At 42.1% G+C, this 27,119-nt stretch overlaps 1 protein-coding gene across 1 annotated transcript in view; it reads left to right on the top strand.

The window, feature by feature from the left end:
• Positions 1-4,362: 4,362 nt before the first annotated feature.
• The window catches only part of LOC126160344 (uncharacterized), a 473,954-nt gene continuing 451,197 nt past the window's right edge, over positions 4,363-27,119 (top strand). The window contains exon 1 of the mRNA XM_049916901.1: positions 4,363-4,468. Within this exon, the coding sequence (XP_049772858.1) occupies positions 4,363-4,468 (106 nt within the window). The remainder of the gene's footprint in view (positions 4,469-27,119) is intronic.

Below are 27,119 nucleotides of genomic sequence, written 5' to 3' on the forward strand. Positions count from 1 at the left end.
GGCACAAATTAACAATGCGTACGTGATCGGAACGCGGTATTGACCGTCTAGGCATGGTTGAACTACAGACAACACGAGCCGTGTACCTCCTTCCTGGTGGAAAGACTGGAACTGATCAGTTGTCGGACCCCCTCCGTCTAATAGGCACTGCTTATGCATGGTTGTTTTCATTTTTGGGTGGGTTTAGTGACATCTCGGAACAGTCAAAGGGACTGTCTCTTGATACAATATCAACAGTCAACGTCTATCTTCAGGAGTTCTGTGAGCCAGGGTGATGCAAAACTCATTTTGATGAATGTATCTAGATGCCACAGTGGTGAACAATGTCGAGATTAATCGCTCGTTTCCGGGAAAATCTGATAATTGCGGACAAGAAGAGAACCGAGAGCTCAGCCATTCTGATGGTCATGGATCTGGTTGAGGTGAGGGATGCTATACTGCATTCGCCTTCGAAAAGTTTGAGAATATATCGCCAAACTCAGAAAGTGACGCACAGCTTAAGATTTCTTACACATCCTCTTTGTAATTTGCAGACACTTAAGGCGCCATATATAGTATACTATACGTGATTTCTGTCACTTGCTGACGTTCATGGCATCGCACAAGTGGACCGTATTTCTTCAGTGATGAAGCGTGGTGTCCACCAAGTAGTGCGTGAACAGCCTAAACATAATAATCTGGTGAATCCAAAATAGATATGTCTTACACCTTGCCTTCTCAGAAAAATGGAATGTGGTGTGCTGTTTTACATCGTTGTATAGTTAACCCTATTTTCTTTGAAACTACAGTGCACAGTGTTGTGTCCCAAGAAAAAATTATGCAGTCTATTTCGATTCTTGAGACAAGTGAGCGTCATTGTTGTTACAACAGGACGACGTGTTTTGTTACACGTCGAATGAAACAATTCATTTCTTAAGCGAATAGTTTGGTGAACGAATCGTTGTGGCCTCAACGTTCTAAGAATATAACGTCTGTTGACTGATTCGTGCTGAGCTATCTCCAGCGAACCGTCTATAAAAACAGGGCGCACCCAGTAAGTAGATGAAAAACACCGACGTCAAAGTGTTTCGCAAAGGTGCCTCAGACTTTGTAAAAGGAATTAATGCTTGAGTTACTATGCAAGGGAAGCGTAAAGTAAATTATAAGAAATGAGTGTAAGGTTAGGAAATTACACGACTAGCCATTAAAATTGCTACACCAAGAAGAAATGTAGCTGATAAACGAGTATTCATTGGACAAATATATTATACTAGAACTGACATGTGATTACATTTTCACGCAATCTGGGTGCATAAATCCTGAGAAATCAGTACTCAGAACAACCGCCTCTGGCCGTAATAACGGCCTTGATACGCCTGGGCATTGAGACAGAGCTTGGATGACGTGTACAGGTACAGCTGCCCATGCAACTTCAACACGATACCACAGTTCATCAAGAATAGTGACTGGCGTATTGTGACGAGCCAGTTGCTCGGCCACCATTGACCAGACGTTTTCAATTGGTGAGAGGTCTGGAGGATGTTCTGGCCAGGGCAACAGTCGAACATTTTCTGTATCCAGAAAGGCCCGTACAGGACCTGCAACATGTGGTCGTGCATTATTCTGCTGAAATGTAGGGTTTCGCAGGTATTGAATGAAGGGTAGAGCGACGGATCGTAACACATCTGAAACGTAACGTCCACTGTTCAAAGTGCCGTCAATGCGAACAAGAGGTGATCGAGACGTGTAACCAATGGCACCCCATACCATCACATCGGGTGCTACGCCAGTATGGCGATGACGAATACACGCTTCCAATGTGCGTTCACCGCGATGTCGCCAAACACTAATGCGAGCATAATGATGCTGTAAACAGAACCTGGATTCATCCTAAAGAATAACGTTTTGCTATTCGTGTGCCCAGGTTCGTCGTTTAGCACACCATCGGAGGCGGTCCTGACTGTGATGCAGCGTCAAGGGTAACCGCAGCCATGGTCTCCGAGCTGATAGTCCGTGCTGCTGCAAACGTCGTCGAACTGTTCGTGCAGATGGTTGTTGTCTTGCAAACGTCCCCATATGTTGACTCAGGGATCGAGACGTGGCTGCACGATCCGTTACAGCCATGCCGATAAGATGCCTGTCATCTCGCCTGCTAGTGATACGAGGCCGTTGGGATCCAGCACGGCGTTCCGTATTACCCTCCTGAACCCACCGCTTCCATATTCTCCTAACAGTCACTGGATCTCGGCCAACGCGAGCAGCAATGTCGCGATACGATAAATCGCAATCGCGATAGGCTACAATTCGATCTATATCAAAGTCAGAAACGTGATGGTACGCATTTCTCCTCCTTACACGAGGCATCACAGCAACGCTTCACCAGGTAACGCCGGTCAACTGCTGTTTGTGTATGAGAAATCGGTTGGAAACTTTCCTAATGCCAGCACGTTGTATGTGTCACCACCGGCGCCAACCTTGTGTGAATGCTCTGAAAAACTAATCATTTGCATATCACAGCATCTTCTTCCCGCATTTCGCGTCTGTAGCACGTCATCTTCGTAGTGTAGCAATTTTAATGGCCAGTAGTGTATATTGTACGATTTGAAACGTCCCCTTTAGAACAATTTTATACACGACTGTGCTGATAAACCTCTTACACTATTTGCTTTTCAAACAGCTGAGCAAAACTGAACGTACTCAAACATTCACTAAAGTGACACACAATATTTTTAGCGCAACGCAATCTGATTATCAAAGATCCCTGCAAAGGAATGGCCCTGAGTAACATTAAACTATACCTTTCACAAATAACTTACCTCACAAAAATCTTCATTACTGGAACTACTGCAATACAGCGAGCGCCACTATTGCCAGCTAAATAAAGATTCAAACTACAGAAGGCACTAACTACTGATAGGGATAGTTAGCAAATGAAAGATATTAATAGAGAACAAACAATGTATTTACCTTAATATCATCACAAGTCATAATATATGTAATTTCAAAACTCCGCCATTTCCTTCCACACATCCACCACTGCTGGCGGCTCACCTCTAACTGCGCAACGCTACGCGCTGTTCACATCCAGCTGCCGCTCTACAATGGCAGACAACAATGCAAACTAGCCACGGACTGCACACAGCACAGCCAGTGATTTTCATACAGAGAGCGCTACGTGGCGGCGGCGTTACCAATATAAGAACCTAAACAGCCTACTTACATAAAGAAAACATAAACAGCCTACTTACAGATTTACTCACAAGAAAGAGGTTCACAAACAGAGGAAGTCAACAACACGTTGGTCCACCTCAGGCTCTTTGCAAGCAATAATTTTGCTTGACATTGGTTGATAGAGTTGTTGGATGTCCTCATGAGAGATATCGTGTCAAATTCTGTCCAATTGGGGCGTCAAATAGCCGAAAACCTGAGGTGGTTACAGGGCCCTGTCCACAATGTTCCAAAGGTTCTCAGTTAGAGATGTGGTGACCCTGCTAGACAAGGTAGGGTTTGTCGAGCAAGAAGACAAGCTGTAGAGACTCTTTCCATGTGAGGACGGGCATTATCTTGCTGAAATGTAAGCCGAGGACGGCTCGCCATGAGAGGCAACGAATACGTGGAGCAGAATATCGTCAACGAACCGCTGTGCAGTGTGGCTCCCGCGGATGATCAAGCACAGACACAAAGTAAATAGAATTTCGTTTCTAGAATGAAATTTTCACTTTACAGCGGAGTGTGCGCTGATATGAAACTTCCTGGCAGATTAAAACTGTGTGCCGGACCGAGACTCGAACTCGGGACCTTTGCTTTTCGCGGGCAAGTGCTCTACCAACTGAGCTACCCAAGCACGACTCACGCCCCGTTGGAAGGTAGGAGACGAGGTACTGGCAGAAGTAAAGCTGTGAGGACGAGGCGTGAGTCGTGCTTGGGTAGCTCAGTTGGTAGAGCACTTGCCCGCGAAAGGCAAAGGTCTCGAGTTCGAGTCTCGGTCCCGCACACAGTTTTAATCTGCCAGGAAGTTTATAGAATTTCGTTATTTACTACACATTCTGGTGTTGCAAGGGGGAGGCAGTGCAGTTTCCGTTACTGCCACCCATAAGGCAGGCGAGATGAATGTGGTACGTTTACACAATGTAGAGGCCACGACACGCGTGGATGTTTTGTGGCGGTGGTATCGGTGTCGGCGTGTTGCGGTCGCGGCAACAGGCTTCTTTGTGATTTGCGGCCGTGCTACGGCTTCCCGCGCCGCTTTGTGTGTCGGCCGGGCGGCCGCGCGGCAGTGCGCCTAATCTGTGTGCGGGAGGTGGGAGTCGAGCGCCAGGACACAGTCAGCACCTGCCTCCGGGGGCGGCGCGTCTCCACGCGGGCGCCGTGTCCTCTCGTGGCATGAGCGCCAGCGCGTGGGGCGTCGACGAGAGCGCCCACCTCATCCCGGGGAGCGTCTCCGACTGCGTCATTATCCTCGAGGACACCACTCACAACACATGGTATGGTACGTACCACAGCACACCGGGGGGAGGAAGGAGGCCTGATAACGGAACATCTCTAACTTTAGTTCCACTGTTCTTGCCGCCACTGTGTTTGCTTTAGATACACTGAGAAGACGGAAGTCATGGGATATCTCCTACTGCCGTGTCGGACATACTTATTCCGGGCATCCTCCAGCAGCTCCACGTGGTATGGACTCAACAAGTCGTTGGAAGTTATGACGGATCTTTTACGTTGGGATAAACCTACTTTATTTTTTGTTAGATGTTTTCGTTAAGTAGCTGAATAAATTGAAATTAGGAATAATTCAATTAAGCAGAGTAGAGACGATAAAGTCAAAGAGATGTTCATTGGACCGGCATTGTCGTAATGTAACGTCATTGCGTTGTTCGGTTGTTGAAACAAGTCGTTTGTGTTCCGCTCTGCTGTTCGTTCGTGCGCGTTTATGAAAGGAATTAATTCGTTGACTAGAATAAACTTTTACATAATAGTTACGATTCGATATTCCGACAAAAGGAGTTAACGTCAGTGTTAATTTGAATTGTGGGCGACAGGATTAGTTTTGACAGATACGTGAAAACGGACGTAACGAAAGTTGTTCGCGTAACATCCTGGAACGTGACTTTTTATTTAATTAACGATTGCGGGGTCATTAAAAGCTATTATCTCATTATTAGGATAAATCCCTCTTTCCTCCTAGATAGTGATCATTCATTAACATTTACGTCATAAGAAAAATAATTATTAATAAAAGTGATGTTAAATGACAATTACGTGTTACTCCGTTAGTGTCGAACCGACGTAATATTTCTTAAATGACATTGATATATAATTTGTGTTCAATACTAAACTGAGATAGGAAGTAAATTGAAATTAGTGAACATTTGATACTGAGACTATAGAAGCAGAAGTGCTTAAGGTTTCTCTTCTCTAAAATGGCAAAACAAGTACGAACTTTAATTCAATAGTCGACATTAGGCATTGCAAAGACATTAGCATTTCATACGCATTTTGATGACGCACTGTTAAACGAAGGAACGTTGAGTCTCTGTACGAGTAATAAAATTAAATCTAAAAACATAATTAACAACGGTGAACTCCGCTTTAACAAACTGTATTGCGTGTCGTCATCGGGCTATAACTGCTCAACCCTGTTGTGTGGTGAAATTAGAAGTCGGGCATATAAAACAAACCTAAAAATCCATTCAAGCTACAGTGGAGTCTGCACAACACGACGTGGGCAGTTATAAAATCCACTGTAGAAATATTGTGCCATTCTGCCTCAATAGCCGTTCGTAATTGCGAATGCGTTGCGGTGCAAGATTTTGTGCACGAACTGATCTCTCGATTACTTCCCACAAGTGCTTGATGGAATTCATGTCAGGTGATCTGGGTTGCCAGATCGTTCTCTCGAATTGTACAGAAAGTTCAAACCAATTACGAATAATTGTAACCTTATGACTTGTCCCATTGTCATCCATAAAAAATCTATCTGTCTTTGGGAACATGGAGTCCATGAATGGCTGCAAAATGTCTCCAATTATCCCAAAATAACCACTTCCAGTCAATGATCCATGTAAAAACAGCCCACGCTATTATGGAGCCAACACCAGCTTCCACAGTCCCTTGTTGGCAACTTGGGTCCATGACTTCGTCGGGTCTGCGAGCCCTACCGTGAACCTCTTTTTCTTCAAAAAATGGTTCAAATGGCTCTGAGCACTATGGGATTTAACTTCTGAGGTCATCAGTCCTCTAGAACTTAGAACTACTTAAACCTAACTAACCTAAGGACATGACACACATCCATGCCCGAGGCAGGATTCGAACCTGCGACCGTAGTGGTCGTGCGGTTCCGGACTGCGCGCCTAGAACCGCGAGACCACCGCGGCCGGCAAAGAATGTATTACGTTGGTGCCTAAGTTCGTAGCGTTTTCGTTTTGAATGTCGGCATTCCGGTTGCTAAGGGTATATTTATACACTGCCTTTTTAATTTGTAGATCATTGTTATTATTTCAGTTTACAAATTGTCGTTTCGTCATTTGGAGATAGTGAGTGGAGCTGTGGAAGCTAGAAAATGGAATGCCAAGTGGAGAAATAAGAACATTTCCCACCTATTCTTCTTTTTGTACTCAGTAGAGGGTAATAGCAGCAGAAGGAGCCGGAAACATTTTCACCGTGTTTGGGGATAATGCCATTGGACAGAAAATGGCAATAAAATGGTTTTCTCCTTCTTAGGAGGATTGTGACTCTTCACGTTCAGAAAGACCTTCGGGGGTTCGATGAAAATCGTTTAAACGTACTAATTCACAATGAAATTAGAATTAATTCTCAATACCTTCAGCTGCTGACGGGCGTTGATATAATCAACGGGGAGAGGTAAAAATGTGTGCCCTGACCGGGACTCGAACCCGGGATCTCCTGCTAGCATGGCAGATGCTCTATCCATCTGACCCACCGAGGGCACATGGACTATCTCGAGCACCCACATTCTCACCTTGTATGTCCACACACTACATTCGTAGGTCCCACCCCAACACACTCATTACTCGTGCACGACATTCTTACCAAGTCTCGTAAGAGTTCGGGGAATGTGAGTGCATCCGCACAGAAGAAGAAGGTCATGGCCAGTATTGCCAGAACTATATGCTTATATGGATATGGTATATCCACGTCAGTATATAATTCACAATGATCCGCAGTGTACTCCAGAAACGGAAAATGTGATGAAGTGTAACCATTACACCATCGTGAGACATTGGCATGCACTGTGGAAGGTTCAAAAGTCGGTTCTATGCATGCTCTAAGACAAAATCAGAGAAATCAATGCGCATTTCTGCTTGATCGTCTTCAGTTGGCTCAAGAACAACACTGACCATTCCTATCCTGAATGGTTACTGGTATCTTCATGCTAACATAGGAAAAGAAAGGAATAGTTAAGCCCAAACAAAGCAGCAACTCTCCATACGAAGAACCGCGCGCATTCAAAAAAGATAATGTTATGCATCTGTTGGAACAGCGCCGGTGTGGTGTACTACGAATTGCTTCCCCGAGGTATAATCATCACAGTTGACATTTATTGTCAACAAATGAGACGTCTTGCTGACGCAGTCCAAGAACAACGACCTGGAACATAGCGTGAAGTGACTCTGCTCCAAGATAACGCCGTCCGCATTCTGTTAGACTTACGAAAAACACTGTAAACGAGTTAGGGTGGGAAGTCATTCCGCATTCCCCTCATTTAAGTCATCTTTCGCCCTCAGATTTTTTTCCTTTTCAACACTCTATCGAACCACTTTCAGGGAACTTATAACACTACTGTATGCTACTGTTATACCATAACCTTAAAGTAGTAGGCAGGTCGTGAAATAAAACTATCTAGTTAAAGCAATTATGGTATAAAGCAACAGAGGAATTTTGTTATGTTGTTGTACCTAACGGGGGTGGTTTATCAGAAATGAAAGTCAGAATTACGTAAATTTTTAGACAGTAACAAATAATATTTTACCCAGCTACACTGTTTAAAGTATAAGGAAAGCGGTCGCCAGCCTAATTAGGCAAGAGAAAGATTAACGTTCTTGTTTAAGAAAGTAGATATGAATAACTTTAACGGACAAACACAACCTATATTTTGCCACACGCGAGTGCAATGAACTCTGACACCTGCATATGTTCACGGTTAAGATTGGAAGCTGACAGAGCAGGACAGACTATTTGCATAAATATAACAGATGACGAAACACACTATTACTTTCAGGGCTTATTCAAACCGAATAAGTCTTATAACATTACTCTTAATATTCACTGTAGAATCATAAATTGGATATAGGTTCGCTATTACTTTTCACACATTTTCCTAGCTGACATAAAATTGTAAATGTAGTTCATTGCAAAATTATGAACTTGTCGCAGGTTAAATATCTCTCAACTAAATACTATTCTATTTAGAATGAAAGTTAAATGGAATTCACTAACAGGTTACTTCTAACTGTCTTTTGAATAAAGAAATTATTGTTTTCATAAATAGTGGTAAAGGATAACCTGTGGATCTTATTACACTATTCATATGCACTTTCAATACCCAAAAGAAACAAGTGCTTAGCAAGCATCCAACTTTTCACAACTGCAATTCACGACTTTTACTGCAGTGGGACACAATGTTGACAAGTTTACAAGAAACTGACTCACCTTTTAAAATTTACCACAGGCAGCACTATGATCATTAACTGAGTAAAACTTTATAAGCCCCAATTTTAAGAATTTTAATTTTTAAAGAAACAGCACATTGTCTTTTTTACCACAGTCTTCTACTTTCAAGCAAATGATTAAATAGGTGACTTTGAAACTTCACAAAACTACATTTACTGCCTCCCACAATTTCACTAAATCCACAATAAATCTGAATATTCCCTTCTTCCCAAAGATCAACCAGCATTATGTAATTAACTATTTGACTTTGAGGCTTTCATTTTTTCCATAAACTAGGACACTCGGTAATCATAGTTCAAATGGAAAGGAACCTGAGAGGTGTTGTGATAGGGAAAAAATCAAGGTAGGTACATGAATTCAGTTATAAGTTACTTATATTTGTGCACACTGAAACACCCAATGAGCTGATCCTTCATTGTACATTACTATAGTATTCCTTTACAGTGATTGCGCAATGTGGTGGCAACTGCATGTTGGTAGGTGGATTTGCAGGCAGAATTGCTGGACTTTGTCCCTTCTTGGTGGCGATGATAGATACCAATTCCAGAATAGTTCCAGCTATTTATTCATACATCCGAGGCATTGGTAGGCGGCAGGAAAATCCTCTCTCGGAACCAGCACAATATACAACTTTTACATGGACAGTCCACAGTTTGGTAGCTCGTCCCCAACTGAGTCTTGGTTCCACATTTTCTACCTAGGCCAACCACAATTTGCGCGCGCTACACAGTTCCGTTCCGGAGGGGAACCACTACACCTTTTTCATACAAACTAATTAAGAATCCTAAGTGAAGGTCAGCAGTTTATATAACAGTAACTAAACATATTAAACAAAACATATCATTTGCACATATAGGTGGTTCTAAACAAAATTATTTAGACAAATTCCAAATATATACAGTAAGTTTTGTCTTCCTCCAATTGGGTCAAAGAATTTAAATGACAGATATACTACACTGCATAGAATCAAACCATGACATCAAAGTTTTTACAAAGAAAGGAGTGTACAATTTTGTGTTATCGATTCAATCAAACAACATTTACAGAAGCTCAACGATGTAACATTAAATAAAACAAAATCAAAATAAATCAGTAGAGTATTAGAGATATGGTGTTCCGGCGGAGGAGGACTCGAACCTCCGCCGGGACCACTGTTTTAAGTTTTCATGTCGTCTGCTATGGCACTGTCGTTGTCAGCGGTATCCTTTTGCTCATTTTTGTGTTAAATATCACATCGGTCTAGTACTGCCTTCTATTCTCGATTCGTGTCTTGTTAAACCTAAATGTTAGTGTAACTGTACAAGTGTGGGATTTGTTCAGGATGACAAGATTTCCCTCATCCATCCCCCATTTTAATTAATATTACGTTTAGTTTCCATTTTGTTCATTACGTATATCTTTAAGTGATGTAAGCAAATCTGATGTTTCTTGAGTTATGAAAGGATTCCTCTTTTGGTTTTTCTGACTTTTTGGGGCCCAGGTGATTACTTAAGTAACTGTTCGACTGTGTTCAGTTTTAGAGTGCTTGTTGCACTAGGGCTATGAGAAACATTCAACATCTGTGAAGTAATTTTGTATGTATTTTTATGGTTGTTTCAATATATGCGCAGAAGCGTTTTTTAAGAAAGGTATAGAGACCTAAGTTGTAACATATTTTTGTGTTTGGCGAGATCAAAGATTGTTTAATTTATTGGTCAACGTGACCAAATGTAAATTCCCATCAAATTGGGTCGTCATTGATGTTAGTAATATCGCTGTTGCCACCAAGTGTAATATGGCGATACTATAGTTATTAATGAATGATAACATGGAGATATGTCCAATAAAATCCCTAGCACTGATTAAGTATTTGTTTATATGTTCAGATGTGCTAACAAAACTAACGGGGTTCCATTTTTAAAAAATGTAGGTTTGTGTTAAAAAACATACTTCCGTGCATTTTTTTATGGTTTGTATTAACCAATTACACTAGCCCCTCTCGTCACGTTCGGTCTGTGGAATCGATTCGTCAGTATTTGATGTGGTTTACGAAATATATCCAGCGGTAATGTTAGGTGACTCACCCTATATATATATATATATATATATATTGATGTTACCTGAAGTATCTTAACAAACACCCGCTGAGACGTACGATTTGAGAAACTGACGTCAGTACTAAACCTAACCAATGACCATACACCACTAAGGTACCTAACGGTAGAAGTGGCGGTATCCACACAGGTATAGACATCCCAGATTTTGACCCGCCATTCAGTGCTATACAGAAATGCCAGCAAGTATTCTAAATTAAGAAGGGCATACCGGATATCTGTGACTTAATTCCGTGAACGACAAAGAAAATAGTAAAGTTTTAAAACAGCGATTGATTGTGTGAAAATTTCACGAAGATCTTGCAAGTCGCCAGGCAGATTTTCCTCGTCTCAAATGGCTCGCATTCAGTGGAGTCACAGATTTGCGTTGGGCTGAACAGTGGCAGCTGTTCTGCTTTTGACATAGGTCCGTGTATATCTTCTTTTTGTGGACAAAATGTCCCAGCAGCCGGCCGGAGTGGCCGGGCAGTTCTAGGCGCTTCAGTGTGGAACTGCGCGACTGCTACGGTCGCAGGTTCGAATCCTGCCTCGGGCATGGGTGTGTCTGATGTCCTTAGGTTAGTTAGGTTTAAGCAGTTCCAAGTTCTAGGGGACTGATGACCTCTGAAGTTAAGTCCCATAGTGCTCAGAGCCATTTTGTCCCAGCATAATATCAGGGTTCTTCTTTATTAGAATGTCCTGGAATGTAGGAGGTCAGATTCACCATGGAGGCGGAACAAATGGAATTCTGACCTCGTCATGTAAACTGTTAAGGTGTCACAAGGAATCTTGTAGGATTTCTTCACTCTTCACGAATGTGTTCCATGCGCACGGTTTCAACAGCTGTTTACTCGAATTGTTCCACATACAGGTTAGCGACGCTTGCCGCTAGATTGGATCCCATGGCCAACTTTCCACCACACTAGAAGCACCTGTCGAACTGTCGAAAGTGTTTCATTGTGTCATCTTGGAAATGTCTCTGTAGTTGTACCGCGGAATCTTCTAGCGGTAAATACGAATAGTACAGGTATACAGGGAAGGGAAGAAGGATTTTACACCATCTGTGACAAGGAAGACCAGCTCACTTCTCAAAAACTGAGGACTGGACAATGACACGGTGAGAATGCTGATTTACAGCATCCCAAAAATACACACAGAGGGAGTGCCACTTTGTCCGATAGTAGCACTAGAAATTCGCCAATGTATAGCATTTTAAACACCTGGCACATCTACTAAAACCTCTCTTGAGTCACTGTTCACAAAATATTAAGAGCTGGACAGAGTTTGTAAAGGTGCTGAAGATTTGATTCTGAACAAGGGTGATCACCTATTCAGCTTCGACGTGACACCTCTCACCATAGTCTACAGTAGCAAAGCACAACATCAACGAGATACATATTTGTTTTCGAACAGGCAAAGGTACTACACAGTGCCAACAGATTTTGGGATTCGGATCCCAAAGAGGCAGTGGAATTATGAGTGTATGACGAATATGTCAAATGAGACAGACGTTTCCAGCTGAGTGCTTCGTGAGATGTGACGTTAGCAAAAGTACCTCAGGAACGTTCTGATGTGAAAGTGGTGAGGGCAGCTGGCGGAAGGCACCAGGACTTGAAGCCCGGACCCTCTTGCCTCCTGCTGGGTGTCCCTCCACCATCATGTCATCCAGAGAAACGTGACTCGACCACCAGTTGGACTTTCAGGAGATGAGTCTGGTCTCCAGTGGCTGTAAAGGAACAAACAGGACGTGAATGTGACACTGCGCTTGAGTATGAGTGGAGAATATCGTCAAAACCGTGCTACAACATGGGACCACGCCTCAGCTGATAACCCGAGAAGATTTCATCAACGTATCACAATGAACTGACTTGGGTGGAACTATAGAATAGTGTAATTAGGAGCTTTCGATTTAACTTGGGCCCACCAGGATGCAATATTTTCCTAGTTAGAGCCAATTTATTTGAAATGTGAAATTTTCAGTCAAGTACCCTTCAATTAGGACTTCAATTCAATTTGTAGCTCATAGTTGGGAATATGGTACGTGCATGAAATACATCAGCACATTTTGCTGCTGATGTAAGACGAAATCTCACGAACCAATATGGACGAAGAAGTGGATCGCCTGAACGCAATTCTCTGAATGTTTCTGTCTGGAATCATATCAAAGGTGAAGTGTGCACCACTCCCTGTTATACCATTATACAGTTGAAGGACTGCAGCACTGACCTCTACATTCTTGTCAAACTTTTGGACATGATCTGGGGCGTGTTCGAAAGAATTTGTAATTCCTTTTCGAGACAAGTGCAACATTGCATCTCGATACGAGAACGACACCTATAACAAATACAAATGTACAGAAAATCACAACATCTGCCTTGTTAAGGTAAGCCATAAGTGAAACTTGAGACCAGTCAAATGAGGAGTTAATCGAAAAGTTTACATTAAAGTGCAGTTGTACTAACTGCGATAATATTTCATAGTGACGTCACTGATGGCTTGTTACTGTATATTCAGCAATACCTCATAAACGGCTCGTTTACTGGTTTTTGCTTGTATTACCGTGTACAATCGCTTGGTCTTCCTTAGCTACCAACTGAGATATAACATTTATTTTGTGTACAAAATGGTACGGGATAAGAAGATATAGGTTAGATAACGGCCTTTTGAGTGAGGCTCAAATGTATCCCACACTGATGATGTGAACTCTGCACGCAGCCGTAACATCATCCTAAAGGGCTCAATGAGGAAGCCTAAATCGTCTGAGTAGCGGGACGTGGAGGACGATCCCTACCTACCAACATCAAACGGCCGGCTAATTACCGGCAGGGGATGAGCACCCCTGGCGACAGGAGCTTCACCCCAAGTTGGCCAGCTCTCCGTCTAATCATCCTGACCCACGTTACTCAGGCTCCAAGAATTTGCAGCAGTGGCCGCACCAAACGTAATGCCAATTGATTTTCCTTCCAGAAACGTTCCACATACTATGCCTCCGTTCTAGTTCCACGAGGCACTTCCGCTTCTTTCAGCACAAACTACTTTGTTCCTCGCCCTTCTATTCGCTATTATCAGTCCCCGAAGAATATATGCCACCCTCCATTTATTACTGCCCTGTGCACGTATTTCATCCTCTCAGAGTATACCCAACATCAACAATAAACTTTTTAATATATAAAAATTTGGGCTTTCAATTATTACAGGGTGGTATAGCAACCGATTTTGAATTATTTCAGAATAAAAACATTCTTGGCTGAAATGTTATTTAATATCAATAATTTACGGCATCATTAGGTTGTCGGAAAAACAACATATTAGAAATAAGTAGAGGAAAGGGCATGGTCCTATCTAGTACGACTACGCAGTAAAATATACTAGCACTAAAAATCTAGAAGTAATAAAAGTAGTTGGATTTGTATCCCATCCATCATAAAGTCATATGAAATGGAGAGCTGACACAAACGTAACTGTATATGTAACCCATCCGTCATAAAAACACACCTACCGTCTATGGCGTAGTCAGCTAGTGTTGTGGTGCGTACCGTGTCGAGCCATGTAAAATATCTGTCTGTATGAATCGTGCTATTATATTAACGTAATGTAAAGGCATGCACACTCTATGAAATGTCGTATGAATCCGATAAAGCTTGTTCGTATACAGCAAATCTTCTGATGTGGGCCTAGTTTAACATTGTTTGCGTAATACGTTACGTGAAACTTTGGAAATATACAGAGAAAACAATCTGCGAGACTCTCGAATGCATTAATATGCAAGTAGTTAGCTTTAACTCTGAAACTTCTTTTAAACTGAAACAGCATGCACTTACGTAATAGCAGTTCTGTTTGGTGGTAAAATTCTGTTAACTGTTGCGTGCTGACACCCCACAGTTGTTCGGGCTAACATGCGGTTCCTCTTCGTCGATTTTTCTTGGCTGAAACTCGTCTAGGGGTTGAACCGCACGTGTCGCATTACACGCCCTAAATTAGACACTTGTGAACCTTTGGTTAAATTGTCTGGCTGATGGGAAGTTTGCGAAATACACAGTTAATATAACATATAATAATATCGGGAACTAAATTAACGACCAATAAATGATGCAGGCCACACAGTGCCGATTTAGTTAGAACAATGTTTATCCATAAAGTAAACTAATAGCGAGAGTGGTCGTATTTAGAATTACTATTACACTTGAGCGCATATCCATTTGGCACAGCTCGCTCATTCACAATCTCACCGGGAAAGGCAATACTCCACCTCGATATTTACGTGAGAAGTTAAGAGCTCACTTTAAGCGCGCGGCTGCTCACCGCTGAGTGACTAAGTCCCGCCATACCACACAACGCGAAATTTTCTAAGTAGTTTCACTTCGTAGCTGCCTAAAGACCCACTGTCCTCTTTCGCGTCTCAGTCCGAACTGTATCCTTTGGTGTCTCCAGCCGCTCTGTCCGTATTCGCGTCTCCATCCGAACTGTCAACTGACTAGCGCAGTTTCCTTTCCTGAAACCGTCCATCTGATTGGCTACAGCTTATTCTGTATTACTTTAGATTTTGACACATTTAAATAATCAAAGATTGACCACTTTCACGTTATAAATAAAGTAACAATAATATACATTGCATAATAAACGTTAAATTCTTTTACATAAAACCAATACAATTTCCTTCTCAACTTTGAATGTCACAACCAGTACCCTTGCACCTATGTGCATTCTGAAAAAAAAAAATAACAAAAGGGAATTAGATTACGAAATGAGACAATTAAAGTAGTAGATGAGTTTTGCTATTTGAGGGGCAAAATAACTGATGATGGTTGAAGCAGAGAGAATATAAAATGTAGACTGGCTACGGCAAGGAAAGCGTTTCTTAAGAAGAGAAATTTGTTAACATCGAGTGTAGATTTAAGTGTCAGGAAGTAGTTTCTGAAAGTATTTCTATGGAGTGTAGCCATGTATGGAAATCAAACTTAGACGATAAATAGTTTGGACAAGAAGAGCTTTCGAAATGTGGTGCTACAGAAGAATGCTGAAGATTAGATGGGTAAATCACATAACTAATGAGGAGGTATTGAATAAAATTGGGGAGAAGAGAAATTTGTGGCACAACTTGACTAGAAGAAGGGATCGGTTGGTAGGACATGTTCTGAGGCATCAAGGGATCACCAATTTAGTACTGGAGGGCAGCGTGGACGGTAAAAATCGTAGAGGGAGACCAAGAGATGAATACACTAAGCAGATTCAGAAGGATGTAAGCTGCAGTAGGTACTGGGAGATGAAGAGGCTTGCACAGGATAGAGTAGCATGGAGAGCTGCATCAAACAAGTCTCAGGACTAAAGACCACAACAACATTCTATTACCTAATTATTCAATAAGGTTCAATGTGTTTTGTGTGGAGGAAATGATGATCTGATGATTAACGGAAAATACTGATAATTTAAATTTACTATATCTTTTAAACAAATATAGTTACAGAATTGATATTTGCAACAATTGTCATTTTAATGATGCACTGCTATATAAAATGTTGATCGTTAAGATCGACCAAAGCGTTCAGATTTTAGCATTCAGGACTACTTTGTTACAAAGCTTGTTAATTTCACTTTAACAGTAAATTCTAAACTATTATAGATATGATCAATATTCAAGTTTGATTGGGATCACCGTGAAAATTTACGGAGGATGGCAGATTAAAATTACTGTGGCTTCATTCCCTGCACTACTGCAGAATTAAATAGTTTTTATGAATGTTGCCCTTTATGCCGATCTTAGGTCCTCCATACATAACACTTGTACGTCTCCTGGGCTTCAAAAGCGTGCTACTGGGTTTCCCTATGGCGTAGGTTCTCGTCTGTTTCACTCGCACACTCCAGCGCTTAGGCCTCGATAGACAATAGACGCCTGTGACTTTCCCCATCTCGTGGTGAGACTGCGCCCTTCGTGGCAGACGGTCCACGACGACAGGGTTCGTTTCACAATTCCTGTAGGCTGACTCTTTCGGCCATATACTTAAATGAGAGCGAAATGCTCCTTAACTCACACTGTACATCTGCTTTATCAGAATTACATCTCATCTACACGCAGAAACTACAACCATACGTTATTAAACTGTCTCTGGTGGGCAGAGCTAAACAATCCGGCTAGTAACCTCTCAGGGCTATTTTTTATTAAATACCAAGCACAGTTTATTAATAAAATATCCAGTGGGAGGAGAGAGATTAGCTTGGATTGAACAGAAGAATGGAATGCTTCAGGGAAGCGCACTTTCACCATTACTCCTCATTGTAGTAGTAGATGATTTATACTGAGTACAGTAGCACATGTAATTGGTGAAGGAAAGATGGAAGCTATGATGTTTGCATATGATCTGACGATTTGGGGGAATGAGGAGGAGGAAGTACAAGAGCAGTTGGACGTATTGGGGAAGAACAGAACAAGAATCTTGGATGAAATTTAGTATAATTAAGAGTGAAATGTTTATCACAACAAGAACGAAGGAGAAAGAAACAACTGGAATAACAGTTGGTGGGGAACGATTAAGGAGAGTGGAGAGTTTCAAGCACCTAGGAAGCATGATAAAGGCAGATGGAAAAAACGAACCTGAAATACGCATCCGAAACCTAGGTTACGAAAAGAAGAGAGAAAATCAAAGTATAACTTAGTGAGATGAAATTCTTCAGGAACAGTACTGGAATGAAGAAGATAAACAGGTTAAGGAATGAAAGCATCAGAGAGTTAATGAAGGTGGAACCATCACAGGAGGAGATAGAGAAATCAAGGCTGAGATGGTATTGGCGTATTAAGCGAATGGAAGAGAAGAGGATACCCAGGAGTATACATGAGATGAAACTGTGTAAGGAAAGAGGTCAAGAGGAAGATCGAGAGACAGATGGCTGAAAGGAGTGGAGGAATGCGTCCAGAAGAAAGGAGAAGACTAGACCAAGGTGAAGACGGAGAGACGGTGGCAAGACAGAAGACGATGGAGAGGCTTATGTTCCAAACAGACCCGACCTGCGGCTGGAAACTGTCCAAGATGGCGATGAATAAAATATCCAGCTATCATGGGGCAATTCCTAGCACTAACTACTGTATGTACTATCCTGTAATATTGAAACTTCTCTCGATAAATATTTGCTTTCCTTGAGTATTGATAAAATACCTTCTTTGCCACAGATTCTACAAGTCTGAGTTGAATATTATTAATCAGTTCAAAATTATAGCAAAATAACGTTATCGGTCTTAAGGTGGCTGACAACAATATAAATCGCATCTACGCCTTTCGAGCGTTATTTAAAATAGTCAGAGACGCTCCTTAAAACGTAGGGTCATGGGGTTAGCAAATACTACAATAAGAGAGTATAAAATTAGGTAAAATTTCATCTATTGCTTGAAATTACCAAATTACACTTACAGCAATCATGTCTTGCCTCCAGCTCGCTCAAAATACATCAGGACACAAAGAGGAGGAAGAAATGAGAACAAAAATATCATCACAGTATTTGTTCTAAGAATGACAATGATCATAGATATTAGTTTCCCATATAACAGTTCTTTGTAGGTCGTGACACATTTAAGCAATATTTGGCGTAATATTTTTGTAAAGAAAGTTTCTTCATTGTCAGTTTCTGACACTATAACTTATAACGAAGTTTGTCGTAGTAAATAAAGTTCGCTTCCACGAAAGTTTATCGCACAAGTGTCTGCTCCTGGAGGCAAGCAGTACATTGGAAGCAGTGTGCATAATTACTGTCCGGTATCATGAAAAGTGCTTACATCGGTACTGCTTGTCACTTGTCACTTAATTGTTTGCGCAACAGTTTATTAACTACAGTTATAAACATCGTCACTTATTTAGTTCACCGAAAATCACTTTATCGCTTTATCGCTTGTACACCATTGACTCTGCAAAATCGTTGATGATCGCCTAGTATTTGAGTGAATGAGTTTTTACAGTTCATGTCATGTTGAAAGTTAATGCGGCTTTCTATTTATGCCTCATTTGCATTAAAAAAAATCTTTAAAGTTCATGAAGAAATACAAATTTAAGTTGGCACTAAGTACTGGCTACATGTCTTCAGTCTGGTATTCCTACGCCCAGGATATTTACTGTGATGGCTCCACCATTTGAGTTACAGGCCCCAGAATACATGGGAAAAACCTGCCAGGAGGCTCCAGACTGGATTTTCGCACGCTTTACCACGTTTCAGCCAAATAAATTTTCAAAGGTTATGCGACTGTTCACAACGTATTTAAAATCAGAAAATCAGTTAATTTTTGCAGATAACGTAAAAGAAACAAGCAAATATTCAAATATGCAAAAGACGTTAATGTGTTGGAAGGTCAGGCCAAATAGGAATGTCAACAAAAATATTTACATTGATCACGGGATTTGTGTTTACAATTTTTACAGAAATTGAGAAGTTTCTTGCGGTTGAATTTACACTTATGTAATACAATTAATGCTTAATTCTGAAACGTCGTGGTGGCGATGCGGTGTCTGGCACAGGCGGTGGTGTACGGCGTACAGAAGTGGTGCATCATGGCACCGTGGGGTGAGATTCCCCCTCCCCCCTCCACGCAGCCGCTGTCGGTGGCGGTGGTGCGGGCGCGTCTCTTTGCGATCAGCTGTTGCCGCTCGCGCCGTTCTTGTCTAGACTGGTTGGCCACGCTTCGTTTGTCGAAATAACCGCAACCGTGCAAACATGAAAAAGCAACATATCGGGCATTAAAAATCTTAGCGGCTTAGGTTCTGTTGCTGGAAAGAAGAATTCATGCTTTTCATTTAGGCTTCATGAAGTGCATCGTGCAAGCTACGGAGAATTGTAGTCATGCCACAGTCCAGTTTTCGTACATTTCCGGGTTCCTTGAAAGCACTCACAGTTTAGTACTCACAAATGTAACACACCCCAGTAAAGTTCTGCACACTTTCATCTCCATATACGTCGTACGCACCTGTGGGGAGTGTCTATGCGCATGGATAATAAATCGGTGCTACAGTTCGTTCCAGTTGGTAACACTACTCGCCATAGAGTAAATCCATAGCTGTGTTTTGTTCCGAGGAAATGTACTGTATCACTCGACCACCACAGTTTCATCATTCCACCCATAAGCAACTTCGTGCTGTCGGACCAGACGTGTGTATATATTTAATTCTATTTACAATTGAACGGAATGAACTCGCTGAAATGTCATCTAAATCGACACATGTCGAACGAAATGAAGTTAAAATATGCATCGAAATGCGATCTTACACTGCTACGAAGAAAACCACGGTATCGCAGCAGCCCCAGCAACGGATCACTGTTTAATAGCTGTGCGGGATCAAAACGCCGAAAGAAAGATGCTAACTTGACGAACGATTTGAGTTGTTTCCTGGTGCTGGGATACACTACATGTCTGACGGCATCAAGTTTACCCGTATCCGGCAAAACTCCTATGAAGATTACGATATGTCTCAAAAACGTAAGCTCTTCATGTCCAATTTTTGATTTTCGCAGATTCGCTGTTACTCTCGCGTCTGCAAATCTTCGCAGAACTCTCTGTATAAGTTTCAACATACAATGTGATTCTGTCGAGAGGTTCCGGCCGATTATAGTGTCTAAACCCGCTATAAACACCCCTGCACTTACATTGAGCCCAACGGGTAAGAATCTAAACTGGCAGCATCGTCCTGCAAAGATGAAAGCTGTATATTTCCTACATCTTTCTGATAACAGGACCTGCCAGTAGCTTGCACGGAGATCGAAGTCAGACACCTAACGCCGTCAACCTTTTGTATTTGTTAGTATACGCTTTCCGGTCGTGTTCGCATAGGTAAAATAATCTTATTAACGTTACGGGCGTCAAGTACCAGTCGGATGCTTTGGTTCGACTTGGTTACCGCGACCTAGGGGCTGCTAGAGGGTGATAAAGAACTCTCAAGTATCCCCCATTGCATCATTCTTTGTATCTCCTTAGGCAGCCTCAGTCGTACTCCACGACATCAAGTAAGTGGCTCGACAGTTAGTTTCGTGTGGGTTTACTGTCTTGTCGTACACGTGTCCATATCTTTTACCGGGTTTTGCAGTGAAAACCGCGGTATAACCTTTAAGCAACTGTGCGAGTCGTTGTTGCTGCTGAGTGTCAAGATAGCACGATTCAGTAATCTTATGCTCGATTTCCAGACAAATCATCACCGTCAGACTGTATACGAAGATAATCTTCCCCAGTATACTCTATTGTGATGTGCAAAAGCTGTGGTGCATCATAGGTCACTTTCAGCCTCCAGCAATACTGTCATTGAAAGGCCGTAGTAGTCATCAATTCCAGTTCTGACATTCTGACATCGTTCATCAATGAGCAGCGCGCATGTGAGAGCTCGATCATAGCATCCCTTTCCCGGAGAATTTCCCAGCCAGTTACGCGAGAAACCGCGAGATTCTTTACAATTAGCAACGAGCATATAATGGCATCATTGCCTACGGTGATCGTAGCCTGCACTGCTGCTGAATCCTCTGCATGCGGTCTCTCATTGCGCCATCAATCTTACAATTTTGAACTGGCAAACTAGACAACCTATTACTGATTGATTTTCATATATAAATCATAATCCATGACCAAGACACTCGCACCTGTATCTATAATAATATTGGCAGGAATGACGTGAATCATGCCGACAAATGCAGCCTGAACTAACTCTTGGTTCTGCTGAGCACATCTATGTGTGTCAGCGCACAGTTCGCCTTACAGTGCTATGCCTTTAGTGTATGGAAGCATGGATACAGTGACAGGTGTAGTAATTTCGCCCCTCTTTTGTGCTCCCACGACCGACTGCGTAGAGTTTACATTGTCCGTGAGGAGTTTGACGTCACCTCTATTATTGTTACATTCTAATGTTGTGGCTGGAATGCCTGTGGTGTCTCCGGTTGTTGAGGCAACTACGACTGAACTTGAATTGACTCGTCGACAGCATGGGAATCACATTTGTACATTTTACAGAATGGTTTCGATCTGTACTGTTGCCACCCTGCCGGTTAACTGGTGCAGACATGTTGTGTCCTAGCCAGCTGCTCAAGTTTATTACCTTCTGACCTTTCATTATTAATCCCACGCATGTTCTTGGGTTGGAATTGGTTGGAAAAATTATTGCCATGACGTCCCTTCCGGTTAAAATTACTGCATCCATTACCACGGGACGAGTTCTCATTGGTATTTCCGTTTCCGTGATAATTTGACTGGTTATTCGTACTATTATCGTGACCGTTACGTTGCCACGTCCCTTGATCATCACTACATCTATTTCCATTCCTTCTTGGGCTGTTACCACTCGATGCTTTATTTTTCGAATAACCGTTTGATGGATTCACATGTGACTCATTCTGTTTTGCATCCTCCTGAGTCAAATCTAGTGAATCGATTGTAGCCATAAATAAGACAAGATCGGTGTCTGGAATAACTTTTACCTAATCGATATTGGCAATTTATCTTCCAGAATTCTGAGAATGTCCCTTGCCGACATCGGTTAGTCCCAGTAACGCCTCTTGTTCAAACATTTTTCAATATACCTACGTAGGTTTCCCTGACGTGGGTTGTATACTACCGGATTTGTAAACTTGTTTACAAAGGCGCACTTGGGCCGAGCTCGACCAAAGTTTACCTGAACGTACCTTTTCAAACTCGGTAAAGTTTCGCAAATATCCGCTGTCTACGTTGCCCAGAGAACGGCGTCTCCCGTTATGAAAGAAACGACAAACGGCACCTTTAGACGTTCACTCCACGAATTGGGTAACACATTCCGAAAACTTTTAATAAAAATGACAGTATGTGTTGTCTTTTTCTCTTCAAAAAAGTTTCGAACTGGCTTTGTTTCAATAACGTCTCTTCATGTTTTAAATGAGCCAATGTTGGTACCGCGGCAGCCGACTGCTGCAGCACAACAATATGATTTTCACAGCACGAGCTGTGAGACACAGCTGGGCTGTTACCAACATTCTCATACTGCATGTTTTCAATTGGCATGCTACCGTACTGACGGCTGGTACAAGGACTAACATTTTGTACCGTATTGCCGCATACATTTATGTTATTCTCTACCCCCGTCCTCTGCATTTGCAAATCACGCATGTTACGTGGGAGAGACTCGACATGTTCGTTTTCGTCATTTGATGGATTAATACTTAAACGCTTTAGAGCTGCAACTACCTCTGTTTCTACTTTCTACTCAAAGTTCGCTGTTGAATCGTTTACCTTCTTTACGCTCTTAACATTATTTTCGAAGCACTCGTGAGCTTCGCTCAAGCTTTCAAGTTTCACGTCAAGTGCGCAAGTGCGTTCACTTTCGGAGGTAAGTCAGTGTATTAGTGACCACTTCATCTACCTTTATCTTTTTCATCTCCCCAGAGATCTGCTCAATGATACGTTCATCTTGCGCATCAAGTACTTTATTTAATTCCTCAGTAAGAGGTCAGCCTCTTTCTTTCTCCTTTCCTTCCCTTTGCTGTTCGCGTAAACGCACCTTTTCTTCACGTTGTATCTCCCTATTTCGCTCTTTCTATTCACGTTTTCTTTTCGCACTACTTAATTGTTTCCTTTACCGATTCCAATAAAAGTCTATCTTTCTCTTCTCTCTCCTTCCCCTTAATTCGATCTTTCTCTCCCCTTATCCGTTCTCTATCATTCTCTTTCTCATCAAGTTTGGCAAAGAGTAAGGTTATAAAATCATTCCCGAACTCTGGCATTGGCATAGCATTTAAAGCTGGTGCTGTAACTGAGATACTTTCCGTTGAAGAACCTGATCTGCTATCAGTTTGCTGTATACTTATAACAGAACCTATAATTTCATGTGCCGTATCAAATTCTGAATCCTGCGAGTTGAGATGTACATCTGTCTCTCTCCAAATTATGGAACTCAGAATCAACTTCATCACTTTCGTGAAATGCTATCTGGCGAATATTACTTGTATCCTCAACATTTCCTGCTTCGTCTCCTTCCACACGTACCGGTTTCTTACGTCGTTGCGCCGCGAGTAGTCGTGCGGTCTTGGACGTCTTGTCAAGGTCCGCGCGGCTCCCTCCGTCGGAGGTTCGAGTCCTCCCTCGATCATGTGTGTGTGTGTGTCGTCCTTAGCGTAAGTTATCTTAAGTTAGATTAAGTAGTGTGTAAGCCTAGGGACCGATGACCTCAGCAGTTTGGTCCCATAAGACCTTACCACAAATTTCATTAATTTAAAGGTTGTTGCAATTTAATTTCTTAAAGAGAATCGCGATAATTCGTGCCGTAGACAGCATGTGAGGGAATTAAGTTACTTGAAATTCAATAATCAAGTGGTCAGTGACTTCCCCCAGTATCTAATTGTTGGCTCATGTCACGTTTCCTGTATATTTTGCTCATCAAATCAGTGCGTCAGCCCAACAGCTAAGATATTATTCGCGTGGCTTAACAAAGCTGGAAGAGACTTGTTCGCTTTTATACATGATGGGAAGTCCTCCAGCTTATTTCTATAAAAAGTAAAGCCTCCGGGAGACTGTCGTCAAGTTCTCATTGGTAGATCATCATTTGAAGTCCCGGCATCCGACAACGGTGTGCTTGCATGAGCATGCGAGTGTGTGGCGTGTGTGTGGCGTGTATGTGTGTGTGTGTGTGTGTGTGTGTGTGTGTGTGTGAGAGAGAGAGAGAGAGAGAGAGAGAGAGAGAGAGTGTGTGAAAACGGTGCTAGCGGGGGAGCGACATTTATAAAAATTAGAAAACTTTAGTTTCTACTGCTGACATGGCTTGAATGGTTTCTCGTCTCGTGCTTGCTTGCAAGGGGTAGTCATAAACCTTTAATTATCTCATGAAATAAAAAAAAGTCAAGTAATTCCATTTCTGAAATTGTGACACGACTCCAGTGGAGTGAAAAAATGGCGCAGTCGACTGATAATGTGGAGTATGATGCGGTAATTCGCCTTGTGCATTTGAAGGAGACTAAAGCTGCAAAAGTTCTTCCTGAGCTGATGTAACAGTACATATTTACGTATATACCACACTCCACGAGCCACCTAATGGTATGTGCCAGAGGACACTCCGGGTACCATTAACTAATTCCTCATACCCTGTTCCACTCGCGAAGGACGGGTGGGAAGAAGATTGTTGGTAACCCTCTGTACTGACTCTAATTTCTCGATTTTTCTCCTCGTGGTCATGACGCCATGTGTGTGGTTCAAAATGGTTCAAATCGCTCTGAGCACTATGGGACTTAACATCTATGGTCATCAGTCCCCTAGAACTTAGGACTACTTAAACCTAACTAACCTAAGGACATCACACAACACCCAGTCATCACGAGGCAGAGAAAATCCTTGACCTCGCCGGGAATCGAACCCGGGAACCCGGGCGCGGGAAGCGAGAACGCTACCGCACGACCACGAGCTGCGGACGCCATGTGTGTGTGGGAGGAAGTATGTTGTTCTACTCTTCCCGCAAAGTGCTACCTCGAAATTACAATAGTGAAGTCTACGTGATGAACAACGCCTAAGTGTGGTGGTGTACACGCTTTCAGTGTGGTCTAATATATAGGAATGACGAATAACGAATTAGCGGACAATGTCTCTGTAAAGAACTGGATATCTGAAGAGAAGCGGAGGTTATTGTGCTTTGAAACCAGTGCATAGCAGGGAAGAGGGTTCTATATAGAGGAATTCGATTTTTTTGGTACGCTACAAGATGTGTGTAATGGTGATCACCCTCTACACACACTATCACAGGTGTATCATAGCAGATGGTGTAATGTAACACTGAAACAAACTGCAAGTAAAATAAGAGATATATACATGCTGAATGCACCACTCCTGCTACATAAAGGTATACTAACAGCAGTCGTCGCACGGCCTGTTGAAAAACGAAAGTATGGAGAGAATGAAAATTCGTCATGGATCAGTTTTTAACATCTTGTACGTCGTTTTGAACACGAGAAAGGTCATCGTCCACAGGGTCCCGCAACTTCCCTCACCTCAGTTCATCCCGCACAGAACACAGTCACATATGCTGCCTCTTTGGGCCATCAAATTTTTGCTCACGCCGTGTATTCACTTGATCAACACCTAGCTAGTCGTTACTTCTCCGAGCGAAGTGATGCAATGGTTAGCGCACGGGACCCACATTGTGGAGGAAGATGGTTCAAATCCGAGTCCAATCAATCTTATTTACGTTTACTATGATTTCCCTCAATTGCTCCAGAAAAATTCCGGCATGCTTCCTTTGACACGGGCGGCTGATTTCCTTCCCCATCCTTAACAAAAGTGTTCTGGACGGCGAAAATGCAAGCTTGCCATTTAGACAACATTGCCCATGTTCACCCATCTTTAAGAAAAATCTGTGCCGCTGGAGGTTGAATGTGTAATGAAGGACGAACACCATCATTAAGTTAGATTTTCTAAGTGGTGGTTATGAGAATCACTCTAAGTACTGTTACCCTAAATATTCAATGCTTGGGAACCATGAATCCGAAAATTTATTGTCATCACTTCTTAAGGGGACATGTAATAGTACTTTCGATGAAAGTAGTAAATTTTTTTGTCCTAAAATGATGTATTGGACGTTGTTGTACTCCAATCCTAACCATATTAATTTAACAGTTTTCCGAAGTGGTGCGTTCATTTTTCTCCCTGGCCGATTGGAGATCCGTCAGTCTTTCTTCGTCATTTTAAGGCTGCTAGTTTCCAGTGATAAATTTTTATTATGTGACATATTCGCAACTTCGCTGTTTGCCAGCTTGGAAAAGACGCTTCCTTGTTTTCTGCTTATATCTCTGACTTCAGTGTTCATTTACGTGGGTGAATACACGAAGAAAATACTCTCGTATTATTTGTATTTTTGTGCAAAGGTGGCAAGGGCTAGTTGAAAAGTGTTCAAAGAAAAAAACGAGTTAATTGGCTGAAGAAAGTGAAACATTGTATCAATGACTTCAACAATGGAAGAACCAAGATGTGCCAACGCAGCTGATCCTCAGAACCACAGAGTATGTTGTGCACCTTCTCCTGCTACTAGCGCGTCCATCAGGAAGCTCAAAGACGCTGGAAGTACGTATAAAATGCTTGAAAAGGTCAAGGACGGTTTTGAGGTTATCGACATCAGTGAATTTTCTGAAGTTCCTAAACAGAATCCGTATTCCAAAAAGTGTTATAAAGGAAACGCTTCTCTGCATATTCAACGCCATATCGGTCTGGCTGCCAAGTTTGTACTAATGTGCACTGAATGTAATGAGAGTTGCAAGTTTTCGAGTTCTCATTCAGTGAAAATCAATAGCTCTAAAGCTTATAATGTGAATATTAGATTAGTGTGTGGGCTGCGAGTTGACGGTAAAGGAAGAGCAGCATAAGCTATGCCGTGTGTTGTAATGACTCTTCCTCCCACCACCTTCAAAATTTTACGT

The sequence above is a fragment of the Schistocerca cancellata genome, chromosome 2 (assembly GCF_023864275.1).
Source record: "Schistocerca cancellata isolate TAMUIC-IGC-003103 chromosome 2, iqSchCanc2.1, whole genome shotgun sequence".
Taxonomy (NCBI): Eukaryota; Metazoa; Arthropoda; class Insecta; order Orthoptera; family Acrididae; genus Schistocerca; species Schistocerca cancellata.